Source organism: Lithobates pipiens, unplaced genomic scaffold, assembly GCF_037356315.1.
Source record: "Lithobates pipiens isolate NorthernLeopardFrog02 unplaced genomic scaffold, aLitPip1_a1.2 Scaffold_16, whole genome shotgun sequence".
NCBI lineage: Eukaryota > Metazoa > Chordata > Amphibia > Anura > Ranidae > Lithobates > Lithobates pipiens.
The window spans coordinates 538452635-538472642 of NW_027507748.1; the positions used below are offsets into that span (position 1 = coordinate 538452635).

The 20008-nt window shown below is 42.3% G+C and overlaps 1 protein-coding gene across 2 annotated transcripts in view; it reads left to right on the plus strand.

The window, feature by feature from the left end:
• Positions 1 to 20008, plus strand: part of RB1 (RB transcriptional corepressor 1) — a 307484-nt gene that overhangs the window by 281518 nt on the left and 5958 nt on the right. For both annotated transcript variants that reach the window (XM_077483264.1, XM_077483265.1), the window contains exons 25-26: positions 371 to 507; positions 3528 to 3577. In XM_077483264.1, coding sequence (XP_077339390.1) covers positions 371 to 507; positions 3528 to 3577 — 187 coding nt within the window. The remainder of the gene's footprint in view (positions 1 to 370; positions 508 to 3527; positions 3578 to 20008) is intronic.

The following is a 20008-nucleotide window of genomic DNA, read 5'->3' on the forward strand; positions in this document are numbered from 1 at the left end:
GTGTAGATATACAGCTTTAGGACTGAAGGCACAGGAATGCCTAGAAAGAGCAAGTGCTTTTCTCTTTTTTTTTCAGGAGGGAAATTTTTCTGTGCACTGCTTGGGAGCAATTGAGTTTTTTTAAATATTGTCTATGATATAGCAAATCTTTATTTTTTAATTTATGTGTTATGTTGGTTTTACACATTACTTTGCATTGTATTCATACACTTTCTTATAGCTTATTGGGTCAGTGTTTTCCTGTGTTTGTCCTATGAATATACTTCCAGTTAGTACTGGCATCATACATCGTAGGGATGTTTTCCTGCTTGCACTTGTTTGCTATATATAATATACAAATGCTGTTTTTGTTTGTTGTTTTTTTTTTTAGTCGTCAGAGAAATTTCAGAAAATTAACCAAATGCTGAGCAGTGCTGAACGCCCTTCCAAGAGGACCGCACAAGATGGCACAGCCCCCAAACCTCTAAAGAAGCTCCGATTTGATGACCATGATGAGGCAGATGGAAGGTATGATGAATAACTTTACACAGATATGTTTAAAAGAGAAACCATTTGCTTGCATTTATAACTTTATAAAAGTGTGTTGATTTTTTTTATTGCTACAAAGGCTCCTGGCAGTCTTTGTGAACAGACAGTAATCACTTCACCACAGCCAAGAACAGTAAAAAGGGGTTGAACGCTGCGCTTTTCAGAAAAAGAAAAAATGTGATTGTAATTGTTCAAATCATGACACACGCTGAGTATTCACAGACCTTGGGTTATAGTTTGGTTCCTTCAAGTGATTGGACACTGGCAAGCTTTTGCAAGCATAAGGGGAGTCCCCCTATAACCCTACCTCACTCTGTTAGTTTGCAGTTTTTTTTCTAGGGTCCTAAGGTGATGGACCTTCTCTCTTACAAAGGGATCACTCTTAGTATCACTTGTTTGTTATCTTTGGATTCTTCAATCAACTCTTCATTGTTTTTACTGCAACAATAGAAATATCTGGAACGCTGCAACCCCCAGTAAAAACTTGGAAGCCAGACACCACTCTGTGGGGACAGCCTGCAATGTTGCTTCAGGCACTGGACCTGCATGTGTGCTCACCTAAATACTAAGAATTTTCTGGAATGCATGTATTTAGCTGCAGGGTATACAGGTCCAGGGCTGTGGTCCATTCCTATAGTATGCCCACCATGACCCTATATTGGGACCAGCATCATGGACAGGTAAGACAGGGTCACTCTGTACCTCTGACAGTTACTAAAAACTGGGGCTATGTGTGCATTCACTCTACAGTGTAAACTTTTCAAACTTTGTGCTAAAATTCATTAACTCAGAACTTAGTTTTAGGTGGATGACCAAGTGTTTCATCCCATTCATCACCACTTCTGTTGAGCTATTATAAAGTACTCAGGTGCTCCCCCCTGCCCTTTTGCCACGAGGACTTTACTGTAAGACAATTTGCACCCGGGTTGCTTTGTATTCCTTCTCAGACAAGCTTACCCTATATTCTGCACCCTAGTCCTTGATTACCCCAGAGGAGACTACCCTCAGCTGTAGCTAAGGCGAAAACAGGCTAAATGAAGCAAAGGCAAAAACTCAGGTGAATATTTGCTCTGCTGAAGGCTTGCACAACTCTCAACCACAGAGTGACTATACTTCCCTTCCAGCGGAGCAGGACCCAGTTTCAACAGCAATCTCTGCATCCGATTCTAATTCTATTTTAAGCATGCAGTAGGCAACATACCTGACCAAGGCAGATTTTCTCGTCAACATGTCCCAATTTCTCTGACAAATTTTTTCAACAGCTTTGTTCGCTTTGCCACTCTACAGCAGATTTAACCATACGTTTCTAATACCCTTTACTGAACAGAGCAATATACTCTAGATGTAATTCAAATACAATATCAAGTATCAAGTGCTAGCTATCGAATATATCCAGTTTTGGTAGAGTTGTATAAACAAGACCACAAATACTTTGGAAGTAAAAGAATCAATAGGTTGCCCTATTTTCAAATTACAATTCTAGCATTATAAGATTTTTAAGTACACAATTTCTCTGACAACTTATTGATTTAATGCAGCCATCGCTGTCCAGGACTCCAAAATGGCAGGCCCCTCACTCAGAGTCATGAAAGATGAGCGATTTCTCTCCCTGGTTTTCCAGTCATGCATTTCTCACAAAGAATGGGCTTTAGGGATGGTTCACAGATTGCTTTTGCCAGCACCTCTGTTTGTGTGAAACATGAGACCGGTAAACCTGAGAGAGAAATCCCCCATCAGTCATGACTACTGCTAGCGTCACCCTGCAATTCTAATGTTGGAGTCTCCTCCCCCCAGCTGACACGTTTGACAACTGAAACAGAGGGAAGTGAAGGCATTCAAAAGACATTAGGGGTTATTTATTAAAGGCAAATTCACTTTGCACTACAAGTGCACTGCAAGTGTATTTGCTGTAGATCTGAGGGGGACATGCAAGGAATATAAAAACAGCATTGTAGCTTGCACATGATTGGATGATAAAATCAGGAGCTTCCCCTCATTTCAGATCTTCCCCTCAAATCTATAGCGACTGCACTTTCAAGTGTACTTGTAGTGCAACGTGGATTTGCATTTAGTAAATCAACTCCACTGTGGCGCATGTGCAAAATGAGTGGCAACGCAGCAGCCACAGAATTTACTGTTTGAAGAACAGGATTAACCAGGTATTTAAATATATAAGATGAGGAAAGAAAAGGTGCACAATATAGATAGAACTAACTGAAATGTATTTATAACGCTCAAGTGATACACTGTAGGTAATGTATCATATCCTCAATACCTGATGCCTTGCTGAGGCACACCTTACATACACAAGAGTCAGGGTTGACAAGAGTACAGCCTGTCCTTCAAGTGTGGCTCCCTGGGTACAGGAAAGGGTTGGGAGATTTATAATAGGCATAAAAATGCCAATTTTAGTCCATTTGCATGAACCAAAAAGTGCTTTCTGGTACAACCAACCCTTTTGAGAAATATATACAAAACATTTTGCTTGCTTATATCTTTGTGACTCACTAAAGTTCTATTACAACCCAGAAAACAAAACGTTTTGGATTCCCATCTACAGGTTCAAGAAACTTGCCTAAAAGACTTGACAAAAATAAGCTTGCTCCCAAAAAACAGTGACCAGTTCCGAGAGGCCAAGAACAATGTGCAGAAAGAGAGCAACAAATCACATCTGTCAGCCCAGTAAGACTCGCCACAAAAAACACAAATTAAAAAAAAAGGAAATCTGCCATAAAAAAAATGGCTAATTGAGAAAAGCCAAGAGCAATGTACAGTAGTCCAGGGCAACAAATTAGCTCTTAGAAAACATTTTGCAAAATGTAACATTTTCTAAAGAACTTCTAGACGATCATCTACATACTCAAAAAAATATTTGCCTCAAAAAACTTGCTCCAAAAAAACTGCTCCTCTAATATTTGGTGACAATACTTTTTTTGTTTTTATTTTGTTTTTTTGGATCTGAAGTTACTTATCCTGTTCTTGTTTTCCATTTTCACCAGCAAAACACTTTCTACTGATTCAAAGTTCCAGCAGAAACTTGCAGAAATGAGTAAGTTTTGCATCTTCTTTTTATTATAGCATTTTATTCTTAACTTAAATTCCGACATAACTTATAAGGACTGAACTTTGTATATTCTGATGAGCAAAAAATGATCTTTGTTGAATGATGAAAATGTAGAAGAGAAAAAAAGTGCTCTTTAACTCAAAGTGTTGCTTTTAGTTTTGGATAGAGTAGGGAAGGGTTTTTATGGTGGTTTGTGTCCCTGCTATGTAGATTCACCTTTTCAATTGTTCCAGGTGACCATGTCCCCAAGACAGTAATGGATGGTCCAAAATGTTAAAGTTGTCAGCAGATACCAGGCCCCTGCACACCTTTAACTGAGCCTCTATGGCAGGAAGGGCCAGATGATCATGTGACCACTGTGATTGTTTGTCACAGTGGTCATGACATTGGGAGGTGGCCCTGCCGACCCCTGATCATTAGTGGAGACTGAACTGTCTTATAGTTCGGTCAATGTTCTGGGAGCAAGCAGTGTGTGCGCTCCCAGCACAGAAAGTTTATATGTCCATGGACACATGGGGTGTGTGGGCGGTAAAGCCACCCTCCTTTGCCAAGACACATACTTGTTACATGGGAAACAAGAAGTTAATAACATTAACAGCCGCTTGCTGTAGATTTGATTCCCAACAGTTTTACAATTGAAGAGGCATCCTGTAATGGGAGTTCTTCAGCTACAAACATCAACACAACTATTGATTACTTCCAGCACACTGGTGATGTTTCTGGATTACACACATGCAACAGAGGAGAGTGGAGGCTTCTTACCACCTGACACGGCTTTAGTATGGCTAGGATGTAACCAGGCTATTCTCTGTCCACCCATCATGGGCTGCTCTGCTGGCCATTGCTGCTACTGGTGGTAGTCTGGACCAGTGGTTGCCAACCTTTACAAACCACTAAACTCAACATTTTGAATCCTGTAGACCACGAACATACATTTTTAACACTGAAAGCCAGCCTGTCCATGTACAGTGTAAGTTGTGTCACAGACAAATTCTGCAACCTATTCTTATACAGGTTACCGACAGTTACATGAATTTGTCACAAGTTGTGGCATTTTTATGGAGGGCAGACAGTTTTCTAATGTGTTTTATACAGCATTCTTGCATGGGCTGTCTTGTGGAGATTTTTCATTTTGGAAAGCTTCTGTGTGTAATAATGTTCCCTTTCTAAATGATAATTGCACTCATTATAGCATACATGTTAATCTTTGTATGGCCCAGAAACTGCTTGAATCCTGTAGTAATGCCTACATTACTCATATTTTTATAGACATTAGGATGTGTATAAGCTCCCTAAACTAAGTAAAAATTGTACAACCAAACATAAACATCCAAGAAGTACAAAGTTTAACAGTCTTATCTACATAGATGTGATAACAGTCCAGCAGCAATGTGCAGGTGGTGAGTAAACAAAGCACAACAGATGCTGAAACTGAAATCGCACCTGCTTCTGAGAAATCATAGTTACCATAGTTTTCAGAAATATGACCATATTTCTTGATTATGTAGCACCCTGGTGTTTATGACCATGAAGACAAACCGTGATGTCGTAGGTTATTGATGAACATAAAAGTATAAACTGTGATGGATTGATAAAGCAATAAAAAGAAAGTCCAATGTGACAATTCCCAACCCCAAACAAGTGCTTCAGTATGAAGATATCTTCTATTTGGTGATGATAAAAAAAGGTATAAAATAGTTACACTCACATAGGTGTGTACAGCATGCGCAGATAATGCCTGTTACTGCGGCGTTGGTGTGCGATCCACACCTCGCTCTCACTGGCAGGCTAAATCTCCATAGTGAAGCACTTATTTGGTGTTGGGAATTGTCACATGGGACTTTCTTTTTGTTGCTTTATCAATTCATTACAGTTTATCACGAATGCCGCGTACACACATAGCGGACTTCCCACCAGACTTTCCGAACGGGCTACTTGCCCACACGCGGCACTTTTTCAGCGGACTAATACAACGTACTAAGTCCGCCGGACTATCCGCCGTACTTTTGCAATGAACGGACTCTCCCACACACGCGGAGGAAAGTCCGCTCATTTTGAGCGCATCTCCAGGTAGCCGGGGCCAGCGAAGGAGGCGTCCCTGGCCCCGTCACCTGGTATGAACTTAAAGGGGAACATCAACGCCGAAAAAATCGGCGTGGGGGTCCCCCCCAGATCCACATCAGACCCTTGCCCGAGCACGCTACCCGGCCAGCCAGTAAAGGGGGGGACGAGCGAGCGCCCCCCCCTCCTGAGCCGTACCAGGCCGCGTGCCCTCAACATGGGGGATGCCTTGGGGAAGGGGAGGCCGAGCGCCCCCACCCCAAAGCACCTTGTCCCCATGTTGATGAGGACAAGGGCCTCTTCCCGACAACCCTGGCCGTTGGTTGTCGGGGTCTGCGGGCGGGGGGCTTATCGGAATCCGGGAGCCCCCTTTAATAAGGGGGCCCCCGGATACCGGCCCCCCACCCTATGTGAATGAGTATGGGGTACAATGTACCCCTACCCATTCACCTGTAAAAAAAAAAGTAAAAAAAAAAAACACAACACACAAGGGTTAAAATAGTTTATTGCACAGCTCCGGGGGTCTTCCGTCTTTGGGGGTCTTCTCGCCAGACTCCTCCGCTATCTTCTTCTAGCTCTTTTGCTAGCGGAGGAGTCCGGCTTTCTTCTTCGCCGCCGCCCTCTTCTTCCGACTTCCAACGGCCAGGGTTGTCGGGAAGAGGCCCTTGTCCTCATCAACATGGGGACAAGGTGCTTTGGGGTGCTTCCCCAAGGCACCCCCATGTTGAGGGCACGCGGCCTGGTACGGCTCAGGAGGGGGGGGGGGCGCTCGCTAATCCCCCCCTTTCCTGGCCGGCCGGGTAGCGTGCTCGGACAAGGGTCTGATGTGGCATTGGGGTTCCCCTGTAAGTCCATACCAGGTGACGGGGCCAGCGACGCCTCCTTCGCTGGCCCCGTCTACCTGGAGATGCGCTCAAAATGAGCAGACTTTTCTCGGTTCTGGAAAAGTCCGCTTATTTCAAAAGTACGGCATACCAACGGCCGGATTGTCCACCGAAATGCGAGTCCGGTGGGAAGATTGGAGTGCAAAAATACTTTCTAAGTCCGCCGTACTTTCGGGTAAAAAAAATTCCGCCGGAGGCTACACACAGGGGGATTGTCCGGTGGACTTGAGTTTGCCGGACTTTTCCACCCAATTGTTTGATCGTGTGTACGCGGCATAAGACTCTGTTCACACCTGGGCATTTTTGGGAGTTTTCCTGCTCTAAGCCTCAGCTCTAAAAACGCCCAACAAGACAAATCCCATTCATTTCAATGTCCCCTGTTCACATCTGAGCGTTCTGTCACCTAAAGCAAAACGCCTGTCGCTCCAAAAGGTACACAAGCGTCTTTTTTGGCAGATTACAGGCGTTTTACTTTGGTGACATTTTAACATTGAAAATGCCTGTACAAACGCTGAAAAACACCGAAAGCCAGAAAAACACCTGTAAAATAGCTACACCTAGATGTGAACAAAGCCTAAGCTATGACATCATGGTTTGTCTTCGCAGTCACATGAAGTCTTATGATGTATTGCAATAGATTAGCTAGCTATAATTTTCATTGGCATATGTTTATTTTCCTACATTTTTGTTCTTTTATCTAAAAATAAATAAATAAATACTGGATACACTGTTCATCCTCTGGGGTTTGTGTGGTCTGCACTGTGACAGCCTGTGCATGAATGATGGTAAAATCAGGATAGGATACCATTTTAATTGTTGACATATAAGCCATTACATTTTTTTTTTATGCAGGCAAGGGACAAAAGACCAATAATTGCAACGAAAATAAAAAATGAAAGGAGGATAATTTAGGCTGCAATAGATTTACCGTACTTATTTTACCTTTCCTAGCCTCCTTCTCCCAGAGCAGTGGGCTGGTTCTTGGGAGGAAATATGCCTTGATAGATGGTTGTCAGTCTGGTAACGAACGCATTCCTCGGCAAGCTGTGCTGATGAGCCTTCATGATTGAAAGAACTATGAAAAGGGCGGTCCAGGGATAGTGAAGCTGGAGAGGAAAGGGTTAAGTGATGCATGCCCTCCAGTTAGGCCCTATCTGACTTGCTGCAGCTTTTAATGCACATTATAAAAAGCTCACACTGGGGTTGATTTACTAAAACTAAAGAGTGCAAAATCTGGTGCAGCTGTACATGGTAGCCAATCAGCTTTTAACTTCAGCTTGTTCAATTAACCACCTCCCGCCCGTGTTATAGCTGAATGAGGGCTACAGCACGGGCCTTAATTGCCGGAAGGCAGTGGCGTCTGGTGCTCAATTTTTGGGAGGGCGCAAACGAGCTGAAAAATTCAGGGGAAAAAAGTTCATCAATTGCAGCCTTTCTGTGCCCCACCGAATGCAGCCACTGTGCCCCATCAAACGGCACCTCTGTGACCCCCCCCCCCCTCCCCATCTGCCCGACACTTACCCTGTCTCAGTGACAGCGGCGAACGGTGTCCTCCATGCGTCCCCTCCCATCTTCTCCTCCTGATAGGCGTCCAATCACAGTGCCTGTTGTTTCAGGTGACTGTAACAGACCTGAGCACCTGATTGTTGGAGAGGCGGTTCAGTGTTGGCATAGCAAATATTCATTTTCTGTCCTAACACACGCCTATGGCTCTAATCAGGTGCTTCAAAAACACCCCCCGCTGCTGTAGCTCAGGCGCTCTGTGCCTGAAAAGGGGCCAGGCGCCTGAATAGGGGGCGGTAGCAGTGGCCATAGATGGATAGATTCATTCTATGCATGAATCTATCCATTGGTCATAGACCGGGTGGCTGGAGAGAGGGGGCGGCGCCCGTGCCCCCCTTATGGACCCACCGCCACTGCCGGGAGGGCATCATTAGAAGTCTTACAGTGCATGAGCTGCCTGCGCGCCCCCTGCAGGGCGCATGCGGAGTGCTCTGTGATCACCGAGTCAACACCAATCCTGGCCCCTTACCACATGATGTAAACAGAAGATTGGTGATCACCGGATTCTGACAGAGGGACATCAGTCCCGAACAGGGAGAGGCACTACTGCTATGCAGTGCCACCTATTAGTGCCCATCAGTGCACACCAGTGATGCCTTATCAGTGCCTATCTTTGCAGCCCATCAGTGCTGCCTCATCAGTGCACATCAAAGGAAGAAAAAAATTACCTGTTTTCAAAATTTTATAACAAACTATATGACTTTTTTTTATAACAGCAGTGATTACCATCAAAGGAATTGATTTGTGTGAATTTGTGTGAAAAAAATACAAATTTAATTTGGGTACAGTGTAGCATGACCACGCAATTGTCTTTCAAAGTGTGAGAGTGCTGAAAGCTGAACATTTACCTGGGCAGGTAGGGGGTTTAAGTGTCCAGTAAGCAAGTGGTTAAGCTTTGACCAGCTTTGCGCCAGATTTTGCACTCTTTCGTTTTATTAAATCACCCCCTGTGTGTAGTAAAATCAGAGTGAGACACTTCGGTACAGTAAAGAAGGCTGTACAACTGTGCAAGACTAAAGGTAAGGCTGGAGTTCAGATTTAAGTGCCAGTTCACACCAAAGAAACGCAGTCCGGATGCCTTCCATATGCTTTTCTGCATGCACGTTTTGATGCAGTCCAGTGCATTTTCCCCCTCGTTTTTCTTAACCTTAAATAAGGACGGGTTTTCCAGTGCATTCCATTGCAGGAAAAATGGAGCTGGAACGCACTGGACCTGCAAACCATATAACCTACTTTCCATGCATTTTTGATGCAGAAAAAAAATGCACCGGACTGCATGTGGTGTGAACGGGCCCGAAGTTCTTTAAAAAGGGGGGGGGCACCCTGAATCCATTGCTTAGAAAATGCTATAAATGTTGGCCTTTCAAGCTTCACACTGCGCTAAGGCTGGGTTCACACTATCGCCGCATTCGGCTCCCAGCAGGGGTCCGGTGCATCCTGGTTCACCGTTTTCATATCCAATTACAGCCTGAATTTTTGGCTGAATTTGGACATAAAACTGACCAAAAGACGCACAGGGCTCCGTTGCAAATTCCAAGCAGAGTTATGTGAGCCGATCAAAATCTTCTGCTATCGCGAATTGGAATGTGGGGACCCCTGCATCCAATTCGCAATGGTGTGAACCCAGTCTAAAACATAACTGGCTATAAAATGCTTCTGTAAGATGTTTTAACCACTTTTCTGGCACTTGAAAAACTAGAAAATTTTTCAGAACCCCCAAACATGATATATATATTTTTTTAAAGTAGAGGCCCTAGAGCACTGATGGCGAACCTTGCCACCCCAGATGTTTTGGAACTACATTTCCCATGATGCTTTTGCACTCTGCAGTGTACTTGAGCATCATGGAAAATGTAGTTCCAAAACATCTGGGGTGCCAAGGTTCACCATCACTGCCCTAGAGAATAAATTGGTGGGGTTTTTTTTTTATGCCACACGGTGATTGCACACCGTTGTTTTAAACGCAGTTTGTTGTGGGAAAAAAATACACTTTTTAAAATTTTAATGCACAAAAACACAATACGCTACCCAATTGTTTTGTAAAATATAATAGATGTCACGCTGTTGCTTTCATTCATTTTTTATTTTTTTTTATCGCTTTTATTTCTGCCACAAAAAATGTAAACATCTTTGTGACAGTAATAGGCAGTGACAGGTGCTCTTTATGGAGAGATCTTAGGTCTATAAGATCCCAAATTCCTCCTTTGCACTTAAAAGCATTCAAAACACCAAGATCTGCGTTTTTTAATACTATCAATTTTTTTAAAAAATGGCACCGTTAACATGCTGGTAAACCAGAAGTGATGTCATCTCCTCACTTCCGGGTTACCATAGTGGCGACCCAATCAAAGCCAATCACGGCTAGTAGCTTGGGTCTCCCAGTGGGATGGGATAGTCCAAGTGAGCTGCAGAAAGGGGGGGGCAAATGTCCCCTCCTGCTGCTTAGTTTCATAGTTAGATTGAATAAAGACACCAGTCCATCCAGTTCAACCGGAGTGAGTGTCTACAATTGTCCCTATCCCTGTACATTGCACACTCATGTCGCTCCCTACCCTCAAGGAGCCCCCACGTAATAACAACCGAGCCGTTGGTCAGCTGCTCCGATTGTTAATACAAGAGCGTCAACCGTTGCATGATTTGGTAGCAGGTGGTTAATGATCATCTATCATACATATGACAATTTGAATTCTAGACCGAACATCATTTTTTTCTTCTAATTGTCTCTGTGATCACAGATGCAGTAATTTGCTTATCGTACGGCAGAGCTCATACCAAAGATAGAACAAGGAATGTGTAGGAGAAAGCTGCGTGTCTGAGAAATATGCACATAAGGGGCTGCAGAAGACAGGCAGGAAGTCTGCTGGGGAACCGTTTTAAAAGTGTATTGAGTAATCAGGTCTTTAAAAGCGGTACATTCTTCTTTCACTTCTTGTTTTCAGTTTCCCAATTGTCATTTCAAAATTAAAGGAAATGTTATTGAGCAAGCAGGGCTTTTCCGTGAGAGGATTGGATTTGTGGACAATCCTCCATTCTTTTATTACATGTAGAAACACAGTGGGGTTGATTTACTAAAACTGGAGAGTGCAAAATCTGGTGCATCTCTGCATAGAAACCAATCTGTTTCCAGTTTTTTTTTTTTTTTTTTTTCCAAAGCTTATTTGAACAAGCTGAAGTTAGAAGACGATTGGCTACCATGATCAGCTGCACCAGATTCTGAGTCTTCCAGTTTTAGTAAATCACCCCCAACTTGTTTAAACTGAGCATAACGTTAATTTTTAGCACATTGGTACCTGTGGACATGGCTGCATGTTCTGTTCTCAGTAGAGTTGCTACCTCATTCCTTTAAAACCGAACACATATTAATTACACAGGTTCTGTGTCTGATTAAGGTGGTAATTAAACGTACTTGGTGCCTTATATGCATTAACCATTTGCTGACCAGTCCCGGTCATTATACCGCAGGTCGGCACGTTCTTGCGAGCTGTCGTAACTAAACGTTGGCTCCTTTAAGCAGGATAGCAGGCGCCCGATGCACGACGGGGGTGCCGATGCTCGTGGCAAACGGTCGCCATGACCGCCGGCCGCAAGCGATTGTGGGCACGAGAGGCAGAACAGGGACATACGTGTGTGTGTAAACACACAAATCGCTTTTCTTTTCTGTAAGGAGAGACAGATCGTGAGTTCCTAATAGCTAGGAACCAAGATCTGTCATCCCCTCTAGTCAGTCCCCTCCCACTACAGTTAGAACACACAGTCAGGGAAGACAGTTCACTCCTTGATCGCCCCCTAGTGTTAACCTCTTCCCTGCCAGTGACATTTATACAGTAATCATTTTTATAGCACTGAACGCTGTATAATTGTTGATCGTCCCACAAACATGTCAAATGTCCAATGTGTCCGCCATAATGTTGTAGTCACGATAAAAATTGCAGATCGCCGCCATTACTAGTAGATAAAAAAAAATGCCATAACTCTATCCTCTATTTTGTAGACGCTATAATTTTTGCGCAAACCAATCAATATACGCTTATTGCAATTTTTATTACCAAAAATATGTAGAAGAATGCATATCGGCCTAAACTGAGAAAAAAAAATTGCTTTTAAAAAAAAGTGAATTATTTTTTTAATTGTCGCTCTTTTTTTGTTTATAGCGCAAAAAATAAAAACTGCAGAGATGATCAAATACCACAAAAAGGAATCTCTATTTGTGGGGAAAAAAAGGACGTCAATTTTGTTTGGGTACAGCATCGCATGACTGCGCAATTGTCAGTTAAAGTGACGTAGTGCTGTATCGCAAAAAATGCTTTGGTCATTGAGCAGTCAAATCTTCCAGGGCTGAAGTGGTTAAATTGGCTTCAGAACCTGTGTAATTCATACAGTGCCTTGCAAAAGTATTCACCCCCTTGGCATTTTTCATGTTTTGTTGCCTCACAACCTGAAATTAACATGGATTGCTTGAGTATTTGCATCATTTAATTTACAGAACATGCCCATAACTTTGAAGATGTGTTTTTTGTGTTTTTTTTTATTTATTTATTTTTTTATTTTTATTGTGAGGCAAATAACAAATAGGACAAGATAACAGAAAAAGTCAATGTGCATAACTTTTCACCCCCTTAAAGTCAATACTTTGTAGAGCCACCTTTTGCAGCTATCACGGCTCCAAGTCGCTTTGGATAAGTCTGAGCTTGCCACATCTTACCACTGGGATTTTTGCCCATTCCACCTTGCAAAACTGCTCCAGCTCCTTCAAGTTGGATGATTTCCACTTGTGAACAGCAATATTTTAGTCTGACCACAGATTTCTAATGGATTAAGGTGCTGCTTTAGCAACGTGTTTGGGGTCATTGCCTGCTGGAAGGTGAACCTCTGTCCTAGCCTCACATCACACACAGAGTGGTGCAGATTTTGCTCAAGAATATCCCTGTATTTAGCACCATCCATCTTTCCCTCAACTCTGACCAGTTTCCCAGTCCTGACTGCTGAAAAACATCCCCAAAGTATGTTGCTGCCATTACTATGTTTCACTGTGGAGATGGCCTTCTTTGGGCGATGTGATGTGTTGGGTTTGCTCCAGACATAGCGTTTTCTTTGATGGCCAAAAAGTACAATTTTTGACTCATCAGACCAGAGCACCTTCCTCCATACATTTTGGGAGTCTCCCACATGCCTTTTTGGCAAACTCAGAATGTGCCATTTTGTTTTTTGCTGAAAGTAATGGCTTTCTTTATGGCCACTCTGCCATAAAGCCCAACTCTATGGAGCGCACGGCTTATTGTCGTCCTATGTACAGATATTCCAGTCTCTGCTGTGGAACTCTACAGCTCCTCCAGGGTTACCTTAGGTCTCTGTGCTGCCTCTCTGATTAATGCCCTCCTTGCCCGCTCCCTGAGTTTTGGTGTGCGGCCGTCTCTTGGCAGGTTTGCTGTTGTGCCATGTTCTTTCCATTTGGTTATGATAGATTTGATGGTGCTCCTTGGGATCATCAAAGATTTGGATATTTTTTTATAACCTAACCCTGACTTTTACTTCTCAACAACATTGTCCCTTACTTGTTTGGAGAGTTCCTTGGTCTTCATGGCAGTGTTTGGTTAGTGGTGCCTCTTTTTTTTTAGGTGTTGCAGCCTCTGGGGCTTTTCAAAAAGGTGTGTATATGTAATGACAGGTCATGTGACACTTAGATTGCACACAGGTGAACATCATTTCACCAATTATGTGACTTCTGAAGGTAATTGGTTGCCCCAGAGCTTTTTATGGGCTTCATAACAAAGGGGGTGAATACATGCGCACATGCCAATTATCAGTTTTTTATTTCTGAAAAATTTGTTTTATGTATTTATTTTTTCCAATTTTACTTCACCAACTTAGACTATAGTTAAACCTTGAATTGCGAGCATAATTCGTTCCAGAAACATGCATGTTATCCACAGCACTCTTATATCAAAGCAAAATTTTCCATAAGAAATACTGGAAACTCAAATGATTCGTTCCATGACCATTTATTCATAAGTCCTTCAGTTTATAGTCCATATAAAAAGATTATAGCAACGTATAGCAAAATATCCACCCACAAATGGAAGCCCCCACAAGGGGATTAGATGCAAAATCCAGCAGAAGCTACAGAGTATAAAAGAGGAGAGAGGTGCTTCCAAGTGTAACAATATGGTTACATTTAACTGATTCCCATCCACCTCATGCAGATATACTGCGGCAGAAGGGCAGGTACAGGCAGAATCGCCTGTACCTGTACATTGCCCTGTAAGAGGTGGGTTGTGGGCGCATGCCCGCTGGGAGCTTCGTGAGCGAGATTGCGTGTCCTGCGGACTCGATGTCTGCAGGGATATATCTGTGATCGTCTCACTGAGAGGAAGAATGGGGAAATGCTGATGTAAACAAGCATTTCCCCGTTCTGCCTAGTGACACTGTCACTGATCACAGCTCCCTGTAATCGGGAGCGGTGATCAGTGTTTCACACACACAGACCCTCCCCCCACAGTTAGAATCACTCCCTAGGACACATGTAACCCACTACAGTGCCACCTAGTGGTTAACCCCTTCACTGGCAGTCACATTTACACAGTAATCAATGCATTTTTAATTGCACTGATCGCTGTATAAACGTGAATGCTCCCAAAATCACGCCAAAAGTGTCCGCTCTGTCTGCCATAATGTCGCAGTCACGATAAAAATCGCTGATCGCCACCATTACTAATAAAAAATTTTTTTTATAAAAATGCCATAAAACTATCCCCTATTTTGTAAACGCTATAACTTTTGTGCAAACCAATTAATAAACGCTTATTGGGATTCTTATTTTTGGTAAAAAAATAAAAAATGTAGAAGAATATATATTGGCCTAAACTGAAGAAAAAAATGTGTTTTTTTTTATATAATTTTTTTTTGGGGGATATTTTTTATTGTAAAAAATGTTTTTTTTTTTTTTTTCAAAATTGTCACTTTTTTTGTTTATAGTGCAAAAAATAAAAAACACAGAGGTGATCAAATACCACCAAAAGTAAGCTCTATTTGTGATAAAAAAAGGACATCAATTTTGTTTGGGAGCCACGTCGCACAACCGCGCAATTGTCAGTTAAAGCGACGCAGTGCCGAATCTCAAAAAGTGCTCTGGTTTTTGTTCAGCCAAATAGTCCCAGGGCTTAAGTGGTTAATGAAGGTACGACATTTAGCAACTTACATGGTTGATGATTAAAAGAGGCACATCTAAGTATGCGGGCATCTGGGTAAAGCTGTCCACATAGACCGTCCTCTGCACCACCGGCACTACTGGCTGCATTCGTAACCGGGAAGATTACCCTTCAGTAGAGCGATCGGAAAGCGAGGCTTGAACCACTTGTGGATCACAGCGTGGAAGAGATGATGGCGGTGCGGAGAATGGTCTATGTGGACAGCTTTACATCAGATGCCTGCATACTAATGCCCCATGCACACTATCAGATTTTCTGCTGATTTTTTTCCTTCAGGTTTACCAAAACCATGTAGTGCAAGGGCCTGCCTGATTGCATACAAATTAAAACTCCTAAGGTTTGACCTCATATTATGTTTTTGGTCAATTTGAAGGAAAAACTCAGCAGAAAAACTCATATTGTGTATGGGGCTTTAGATGTGCCTGTTTTAATCATTAACCATGTGACTTGCTAAATGTTGTACCTTCATTAAATGTAACCATATTGCTACACTTAGAGGTGGCTCTCTTCACTTTTATACTCTGTTGTGACATGACGCTACTTGTATATCAAGTCAAAATTTATTTAAAAATGTTGTTTGTCTTGCAAAATGCTCTCAAACCAAGGTTTTACTACATCGTGTTCTGATCTATCACATATTCAGATTAGTTCATTTTTTTTAAAGGCTGTAATTTAACGAAATGGGTAAAAAGCCAAGGTGATGAATACTTTTGCAAGGCATTGTATGTGTGTGGGTTTAAAGGGATGAGGTGGCAACCCTAGTCCCCAGTAGTAGATATTGGAAGCCAAAAGCGATTCTATTGGACCAGGGTCAGAGTATTTTCATTCAGCAACCAACTGAAAGTACCTGCTCGGCAGAGTCCTCTGAAGGTCCATGTAAGAAAACAGAAAATCTTTACAAGTCATAGGTGCACATTAAGAATAAATATTTGCCCTTTTTAGATGAGGGGTTCTTTATGGTTCGTGTGGCCAAGGCATATGTTTTCCAGGCTAAATGTGTTTCTTTTCACCATTTAAAACAAAGCCAAATAATTATTTTGTGAAAATGGCCAAAAAGTACCTACTGGTGTGCCGGTTTCTTTTATAAAGTATATTTGAGTGAGGCACCACCCCCCTCCAAGGTCAATAACAGTGTCTCTGCACTATATTGACTTTGTACATCATAGATGCCGCTGTTTATTGAGATGTCAAATGATGCCATTTAAGACACTGGGATCAGGGTAAAGGCAACGATCCAGGATGTCTTGTGTACATTTATACACACTTTCTGAGATTTTGGGTGTATTATCATTCATTCTGACCTTGTACATAATTTCTTAAATATATTGAATAGAATGTATCCTTGTCTTCTAATTTGTTACTTTGAGTATCCAAAGATTAGTAAATGTATTTATCATCACTAAAGCTGTATTTTTCAATATACTACAATTAATCGACATGCATTTTAAGCATAACAGTATAACACAGGTACAGTGCCTTTAAAAAAAGTATTATATCCCTTGACATTTTCCCATGTTACAACCAAAAATGTAAATGTATTTTATTGGGATTTTATGTAATAGACCAACACAATGTGGCACATAATTGTAAAGTGTATGGAAAATGATAAATGGTTTTCAGCATTCTTTACAAATAAATATGTGAAACGTGTAGCGTGCATTTGTATTGGCCCCCCCCCCCCCCCCCCCCGAATCAATACTTTGTAGGTTTATCTCTACCAGCTTTGCACATCTAGAGAGTGACATTTTTGCCCATTGTTCTTTGCATAATAGCTCAAGCTCTGTCAGATTGGATGGAGAGCATCTGTGAGCAGAAATTTTCAAGTCTTGCCACAGATTCTCAATTGGGTTTAGGTCTGGACTTTGACTGGGCCATTCTAACATATGAATACAGTGGTGTGAAAAAGTGTTTGCCCCCTTCCTCATTTCCTGTTCCTTTGCATGTTTGTCACACTTAAGTGTTTTGGAACATCAAACCAATTTAAACAATAGTCAAGGACAACACAAGTAAACACAAAATGCAATTTCTAAATGAAGGTGTTTATTATTAAAGGTGAAAAAAAATCCAAACCATCATGGCCCTGTGTGAAAAAGTGATTGCCCCCCTTGTTAAAACATACTATAACTGTGGTTGTCCACACCTGAGCTCAATTTCTATAGCCACACCCAGGCCTGATTATTGCCACACCTGTTCACAATCAAGGCATCACTTAAATAGGAGCTGCTTGACACAGTAAGGTCCACCAGAAGATCCTTTAAAGCTACACATCATGCCGAGACCCAAAGAAATTCAGGAACAATTGAGAAAGAAAGTAATTGAGATCTATCAGTCTGGAAAGGGTTATAAAGGCATTTCCAAAGCTTTGGGAATCCAGCGAACCACAGTGAGAGCCATTATCCACAAATGGCGAAGACATGGAACAGTGGTGAATCTTCCCAGGAGTGGCCGGCCGCCCAAAATTACCCCAAGAGCGCAGCGACGACTCATCCAAGAGGTCACAAAAGACCCCACAACAACGTCCAAGGAACTGCAGGCCTCACTTGCCTCAGTTAAGGTCAGCGTTCATGCCTCCACCATCAGGAAAAGACTGGGCAAAAATGGCCTGCATGGCAGAGTTCCAAGGAGAAAACCACTGCTGAGCAAAAAGAACATCAAAGCTCGTCTCAATTTCTCCACAACACATCTTGATGATCCCCAAGACTTTTGGGACAACATTCTGTGGACCAATGAGACAAAAGTGGAACTCTTTGGAAGGTGTGTGTCCAAGTATATCTGGCGTAGAAGGAACAATGCATTTCATAAAAAGAACATTATACCAACAGTAAAATATGGTGGTGGTAGTGTGATGGTCTGGGGCTGTTTTGCTGCTTCAGGACCTGGAAGACTTGCCGTGATAAAAGGAACTATGAATTCTGCTGTCTACCAAGAGATCCTGAAGGTGAATGTCCGACCATCTGTTCGTGTACTCAAGCTGAAACGAACTTGGGTTCTGCAGCAGGACAATGATCCTAAACACACCAGCAAGTCCACCACCAAATGGCTGAAGAAAAACAAAATGAAGACTTTGGAGTGGCCTAGCCAAAGTCCTGGCCTGAATCCCATTGAGATGTTGTGGTATGACCTTAAAAAGGCCGTTCATGCTCGAAAACCCTCTAATGTAACTGAATTAGGACAATTCTGCAAAGATGAGTGGGCCAAAATTCCTCCAGGACGCTGTAAAAGCCTCATTGCACGTTATCGCAAATGCTTGGTTGCAGTTGTTGCTGCTAAGGGTGGCCCAACCAGTTATTAGGTTTAGGGGGCAATCACTTTTTCACACAGGGCCATGATGGTTTGGATTTTTTTTCACCTTTAATAATAAACACCTTCATTTACAAATTGCATTTTGTGTTTACTTGTGTTGTCCTTGACTATTGTTTAAATTGGTTTGATGTTCCGAAACACTTAAGTGTGACAAACATGCAAAGGAACAGGAAATGAGGAAGGGGGCAAACACTTTTTCACACCACTGTATGCTTTGATCTAAACCATTCCATTGTAGCTCTGGCTTTATGTTTAGGGTCGCTGTCCTGCAGAAAGGTGAACCTCCGCTCCAGTCTCAAGTCTTTGGCAGACTGCAGTATTGGTTTTCCTCCACACATGGCATTTTGCTTTTAGGCCAAAAAGTTCAATTCTAGTCTCATCTGACCAGAGCACATTCTCATGTTTGCTGTGTCCCCCACATGGCTTCTCGCAAACTGCAAACATGACTGCTTTTGGCTTTCTTCTTGCCATTCTTCCATAAAGGCCAGATTTGTGGATCTCCCACCTGAGCTGTGTGGAGCTCCTCCAGAGCTACAATGAGCCTCTTAGCTGCTTCTCTGATTAATGCTCTACTTGCTTGGCCTGTCCGTTTAGGTGGACGGCTATGTCTTGGTAGGTTTGCAGTTGCGCCATACTCTTTCTATTTTCCAATGATGGATTGAACAGTGCTCCGTGAAATGTTAAAAGCTTGGGATTTTTTTTTTTAAAACCTAACCTTGCTTTAAACTTCTCCACAACTTTATCCCTGACCTGTCTGGTGTTCTCCTTTGGCCTTCATGTTGCTGTTTGCTCACTAAGGTTCTCTAACAAACCTCTGAGGGCTTCACAGAACAGCTGAGATTAAATTACACACAGGTGGACTCTATTTACTAATTAGGTGACTTCTAGAAGACAATTGGTTCCAATAGATTTTAGTTAGGGGTATCAGAGTAAAGAGAGCTGAATACAAATGTACGCTGCACTTTTCATATATTTATTTGTAAATAATTTTAAAAAACATTTATCATTTTCCTTCCACTTCACAATTAGGTGCCACTTTGAGTTGGTCTATCACATAAAATCCCAATAAAATACATTTACGTTTTTGGTTGTAACATGACAAAATGTGGAAAATTTCAAGGAGTATGAATATTTTTTCAAGTCACTGTATATTGCTGCAGGGTGGCACTTCTGCACTGGATCAGGCATCTGATATGTGATCAATGCTTCCAAGTAGGGGAAACATTTGTGTGTGCCGCTGCCTCGGCTGTGCTGTGATTTGTTACAGCACAAGCCAATCAGCGGGTGCCAGCCAATGATTGATCACTGACACCTGATTGGCTTTCAAGGAAAGGGAACTCTTGTGTTGTAAAAGCTGGGAAAAAAAACAGCAAGATCACTTGGTAAAAGCAGAACAGAAC